This window comes from Neolamprologus brichardi, chromosome 17 (genome assembly GCF_056152115.1).
Source record: "Neolamprologus brichardi isolate AB-2024 chromosome 17, ASM5615211v1, whole genome shotgun sequence".
NCBI lineage: Eukaryota > Metazoa > Chordata > Actinopteri > Cichliformes > Cichlidae > Neolamprologus > Neolamprologus brichardi.
The window spans coordinates 23,228,300-23,234,322 of record NC_142120.1 but is presented as its reverse complement, the minus strand read 5'-3'; the positions used below and the strand labels follow the sequence as shown (position 1 = coordinate 23,234,322).

Below are 6,023 nucleotides of genomic sequence, written 5' to 3'. Positions count from 1 at the left end.
TGAAAGTTACTAAAGGACCTCCACACAGACACCAGGAGGACAAAAATACACAGAATTCCGGGTGGCGCTGTGAGGATTTTGTTTGCTGCTGACTGACACTGCCCATTTCTGCTGGTGTTTAAAACTTAAAGCTCATCACACCTGAGGCTGGAAACAAGGAGTAGCCATGTGTGCATCCATCAAATTAAACAAAAAAACCTTTAAACAACAAGTTTATTTATTCATTTATTCGCACATCTGTTCACGTTTATAAGTTAACACATCTGGAACAAACACCTAGGAGGAGGGACAGGTCACATGACTCAAGCAGGTTTGGTCTAAAAACGATCACATGGGCATACATCACTTCCTGGAAATAAAAGTAAACATCACAGCACAAACACATCGGGACAAATCTGTGAACCGCATCAGCGCGACTCGCCGTCTATCGGAAGTCTTCGGCAGAGAACATGCCCTTGGCACGGCGCAGGATGGAGTCCTTGGACGCATCGTACGGGTGCTCTTTGGACGGGATCTCCAGCACAGCCGGGATCGACTGCATGTGGGCATCAATGGCGTGCCGGATCATCTCAGCGATGAACTGATTTATCAGGATGATGCCAATGTCGTTACGTGCCAGGAAGCTCCTGCAGAGGACAAGAAAAAGAATAGTCCCGTCAGTCTGCCATGCCAAAGTCCAGTCACAATTTAACATCCTCAGAACCCGAGAAGAACCAGCGGAGGTGTAACAGGAAGTAAATGAAGGCGTGGTGTTTCTGAGAGTCTCGGAGGACTAACATTTCTCTCTGTCTGTTTGTTACTGCTGATCTTAACACAGGAAGTCAGACAATTCAAATTATTGTCAATTTAACATCATCCGTCTCTAACGGTGGGTTACAGAGGTTTAGATGTAAAGGATATTCACAGATGAGTTCAATGACAGCAGAGAACACAGGAATTCCTCATCTGAAACATCACTGTAAGAGTTGGTCTGTTTTAAGATATCAAAAACATTTCCAAACTCAACAGTGATCATTTAAATCAGCTGATTTTTGAATGGAGTCTGGTGTGTGTCACGCAGCACATGAGGCCATTAAGGAAAATTTCAGGAATACAACCCCAAAGCACCAGACCAACTTCTCTGAACTGATAAATGCAAGTCAACAATTAAACAGAACGAAAAAATGTGTGAAGCGATCATAAAAGATTATATATTATAAAATATCATAATTAATATAAAGTATTTAATTTTTGCTGATTTCATACACACAGATTTAATAAAAAGCTCTGGTTCTTCAATAGAGTCCGGTGTGAGAGCTAACATGCTACATTCACAAAGATCGCGATTATTTATGTGTAGTTTTAATGAAGTCAGAAAGACTGAATAACTATTAAAATACACTGATTTCTGAAATCAGTTTCAGGAATCCACAGAAACGGACTGAAGTCTTTTCTAATTTTACGGCATTTAACAGGTTAAGTTCATTTCATGGAGATTAGCTGAGAGCTGGATTAATATATTGATCGGCTGATCCATCCATTACACTCTATCCGACGATCATCTAAGGGCTGAAAACTCAGGATGCTGGATGTAGTTATAGACTGGGCCCAAATACACCAGAATCCATTCTCATTTTCATCAAAAAAGCAGCCGGCCTCCTGTCCTACAGCCAGTGTTTTTGAAGTCACTGAAGGGTTAATACGGTTCCAGGCTGGTGCTGTCCGAATTATAATAAAACCGATCTGACTTTTAACCCACGAGGACCACCGAGACCTTCGGTTCGGTGACACTGACAGAAACACGTGAAATGAGCGTTAAATCGGCTGATTTTTTTTTTAACACATTTTGGTGTGTGTGTGTGTGTGTGTGTGTGTGTGTGTGTGTGTGTGTGTGTGGAGTCCATCTTACTTGAAAGTCTCCTCGATCTCGGTGATGCTTGTGTCCTTCTCCACCACCAGGAAGTTCGGTTTCCGGTTCTTGTTCAGTTCTCCGATCCCGCCGAGCAAGAAGCCCGTGCACGTGTCCTCGTCTCCGATCACGGCGATCAGTTTCCCGCGGCCGGCCATCACGGAGATGCAGGTGAGATTCCCGGAGAGAAACACTCAGCTTCACGGGACACGTCATGTGAGGGATCAGCTGACCTGCACTTCCGCTTCAATATGGCGCCCCCTATAGAAATTAAAAAATATGAACGATCACTCGTTTATTTATGTGTTTTATTTTATTTTATTTTCATCTTTATAGGGCAACAATGAGGTCATATTTAGACAGCAACGTCCTCGGCATTAATCCAAACATCCCTAAAATGTCACAAACGTTTATTCTTATTTATTTGATAATCGGGACAAGCACCGACCGTCAGTCCCGCACTGTGCGTGAGTGTCTGTCTCTTTTGTCCGACAGCACATGAAGGCCTCAGCAGTCACGTGAGGCTCTACGATAAAGACGGAAATGCGCAGCTGTGGGCTGTAGAAGCAGAAGAAGACGAACATGGTGAGTTTAAAGTTTTACTTTGATTCTCGTTTTGGGTTTTTTGTTTGTTTGTTTTTTAATTCAGCGTTCAGGGCCTCGGTGAGGCGTTCATGATCTCGGACTGTCCGCTGTGTGCCGTTCACTAACGCTGTTAGCGTCCTCTTAACCTCTCTATGAACAAGGAGGATAAACACGCGGAAATGCTTCCCTTCAAAAAATGAAAACCAGAGCGCTCCAAGGGTGAAGCTTGGAGCTCTCTTCAGATCTCTCTTCAATCCCTGATAATCGGGCTCAATGCCAATACCTGCGGGACAGCAACAGCGCCCTCTGCAGGAAGGGAGTGGTGCCAACAGAGAGGAGGGGGAGTGACGTTCGAAGCGGGTTTACCTGCGCCCCGGGGTCTCACCTGTGTTCCTGTGAAACGGGGAGTGTGTGTCATGTATGCAGCACGAATGTAACCATGGTAAACAAGAAGCCATCTTTAAATGGGTAACCCCATTGACACCTGAGGACCACAGGTCGTACCTGATGAAGATGCAGAATTATTACTGGACGAATGATCTAAGGCTGTTTAGTGAGTCTCTGAAGCTTCGACCTGAGGAAACGCACTTCTTGTTCTGCTGATCTTCGTTTATCAGTGAACCAATGAGTCATCAAACATCACTTACTTTTAGCTTCATAATGTTATCCTGATGATGTCGTCATTCTTTCAGGCCACAGCGGCGCTCACTGCGGGTCTGGAGCGGATCCCGGACCAGCTTGGGTACCTGGTCATCAGTGAGGATGGTGTTCTGGCCGTGAGTCTCTCTGAGCTTTCAGATGTTCAGTTCACAAAGAAGTTCTTTATGAGTGCAGTTTGGTCTTTATTTAACCGCACTAATTGTTAAATAAGGTGATTTCTGCAAGTAGTCTGGGCTCAGGCTAGTTTGGTCACACAGAGACCAGACTCCATTTAGATTTAAGCTCATTTAACATTTCTACAGGTTAAACTGAATTCACATTTGATACTGCGAGCTGAACTCTGCTCTTTCCTCAGATTATTCTGGATTATTAAAGTGCTGTAAACAGGGGGAAATATGGATCCTCAGATTATTAAAATAGATTAAAGAGTTGAGTTAAGTCTATTGATCAGAAGAGGATCAAAGTGATTGATTATTGATTACTGATCAGTCTGCAGGCGAGCTGGAGAATGACGAGCACACAGCAGGTGTCATGATGCAGATGGTTCGAACAGCGAGTCGCTTCAGGTTATCAGGATCAGCTGATCCACCTTTCAAACGCATGTCAGGTATCACAAACACACCTGCACTGTCACTTCATCAGCTTCAGTAAAAACAAACATGACTCAGGTATTTTGCTTTGTTTTTCTCAGACCTGTTAATGATGTCATCACTGTCACATGATTCAAACCTGGTGCATCATCAGCAACGTTTTCATGTATTTGATGAGCACATTGTTCATGTTGCATGATGGGATACAAAGCTCAGGTGCAACCCTGTGACTTCAGGTGGACTAACCTGTGTGTGTGTGTCTGTGTGTGTCTGCAGTGATCCTGGACGACTTTGTGTACACGGTGACGGTCTCTGGTCAGAAGGTCTTTGTGGTCAAACGTCAGCACAACCAGCAAGAGCCAATCAGTGTGTAGAAGCTCAGCTGGGGTACAGAGTTGCCATGACGATGATGTTTTTGATGTTTAAAGTTTGTGTGAAATAAAAGGTTTTGAACATGAAACTTTTGGTCTGATCGAGTGAAACTGTGAAGGTGTTAATGCTGAGCATCCTACCTGTGAGCACACCCTAAAAACCTGAAAACATGGTTTAACCTTTGTGCCCACCAATTTTCCACCCTTTCGACACCTTCGTGTACAAAAATGTAGACACACAAAGTCTGCCATAAAGTCCTCATACAGTAACATTTTGTTCTGCTTTCTGGGAAATGTGGCTGAATGTTCTAGTCGTCGTTGGCCCGCTCCCTTGGTGGCTCAGTTTGGCTGGGTGCCGGGTGGTCCTGGGTACCTGAGGCCATGCTCTCAACTCTTACCAGGGTGGTCGGCCTCTATCAGGATCGACTGTCCACTGCCTTTGGTCCTCTGTGGCTGTCACCCCATGTGGGGCCTCCCTCCTTCTCCTGCTGGGATGGGTGTGCAGAAGTCACTGAGATGTGTGGCCTCAGCTGGACAACCGCACCAGCTGGGGGCTGCAGCTGGTGCGGTTGTCCTGGTTCCATCTGTCTTCCTCGGGACATCGCTGCAGTTTCTCACCCTCATTATACATTTGTGACAAAGACACAGGCATTCTCACACTCATCTACTCATATATACTCACTCATATATAATGTAATACCTGAAATAACACAAATGGATAAATAAAAAAACATTTACATGAAGGCGGAGCCTATTAGATTCTATCGAGTTATTTTTGAAAAAGCAAAATGTGTTGGGCACCAGCGAGCCATCACATCATAATTCTGATTGCAAAAGCTGCCCGACAGGACAGGATACAAAAATGCCCTTCACTTCCAGTGAAACCACATTTTTGAATCTCCCTGCCACCACAGTATAAAAGCATGCATTCTGTAATGTCATCATTTCATTTTGAAGAAAAGTAGTGATATTTGACATTTTTACTATACCAGATTCAACCATTTCCCCATTGTAGGCCAAAGCATGACATTCTTGTATTTTTGCCAGTTATGATATGAAGTCATGTGACCACCAGGGGGCCCCAAGAGTAATTTATATGGAAATCAACATCTGATTCATCGATGGAAACAGAACAGAACAGACAGGCTTTGTGTGTGATGGATGCATGTGTGGGTGAAGATGTGCAGGTCCTGCAGCATGTGACCTGGTGCCCTCTACAAATAGACGGGATCCACTTGCAGGTGGAAGAAGAGCTTCTTTTTAGACCTGTGCAGAACCAGTACACATCTCTCTTTCTGCTCGAGCTGATGGCAGCAGTGACAGCATCTGTGTTTTCTGTGAGGGCAGGAGCAGAGGTCTGTCACTCTGCCACCATTGCTCCAGGTCTTTCTCCTTCTCTCATTACTAATGAAAGGTTTCCTCAGCCAAGCTGCAAGCTTATTGGCTGTGAAAGGAATCAAGTGCATAAACATGCTAACAAGAGTTTTTGTTTGAATACAGTAAAAGCAGGAGGCCATATTTATCCTGAAGACCCTCTGCAAAGATACATCTCTCCAAGACACAGGTGGGCAACTCCAGGGCTTGAGGGCCGGTGTCCTGCAGGTTTTAGATGTGTCCTTGATCCAACACAGCTGATTCAAATGGCTAAATTACCTCCTCAACATGTCTTGAAGTTCTCCAGAGGCTGGTAATGAACTAATCATTTGATTCAGGTGTGTTGACCCAGGGTGATTTCTAAAACCTGCAGGACACCGGCCCTCGAGTCCTGGAGTTGCCCATCCCTGCTCCAAGATGACCTTTATTCACCCCCAAATTATTAGTGCATGTTTACAGATTTACACACACTCTCAGATACACGCACACACTACACAAAAATTACTAATGCAATCAAATTGATTTTGTTGCTGATCTTTAACATGTCCCATCCCC

General features: G+C 44.5%; 2 protein-coding genes across 2 annotated transcripts; one reads left to right on the top strand and one right to left on the bottom strand.

Moving 5' to 3' along the window:
* Positions 1-212: 212 nt before the first annotated feature.
* atp6v1f (ATPase H+ transporting V1 subunit F) lies at positions 213-2,121 on the bottom strand. Its single transcript, XM_006781089.3, has 2 exons — positions 1,889-2,121; positions 213-626 (listed from the first exon to the last, which is right to left on the bottom strand). The coding sequence occupies exons 1-2, from the start codon at positions 2,044-2,046 to the stop codon at positions 425-427; spliced, it is 360 nt and encodes a 119-aa protein (XP_006781152.1). The 5' UTR covers positions 2,047-2,121; the 3' UTR covers positions 213-424.
* A 211-nt stretch (positions 2,122-2,332) lies between these two features.
* On the top strand, positions 2,333-4,183 carry lamtor4 (late endosomal/lysosomal adaptor, MAPK and MTOR activator 4). Its single transcript, XM_006781088.3, has 4 exons — positions 2,333-2,473; positions 3,166-3,249; positions 3,623-3,740; positions 4,000-4,183. Exons 1-4 carry the CDS (start codon positions 2,471-2,473, stop codon positions 4,095-4,097), a joined length of 303 nt encoding a protein of 100 aa, XP_006781151.1. The 5' UTR covers positions 2,333-2,470; the 3' UTR covers positions 4,098-4,183.
* The last annotated feature ends 1,840 nt before the right edge of the window (positions 4,184-6,023 follow it).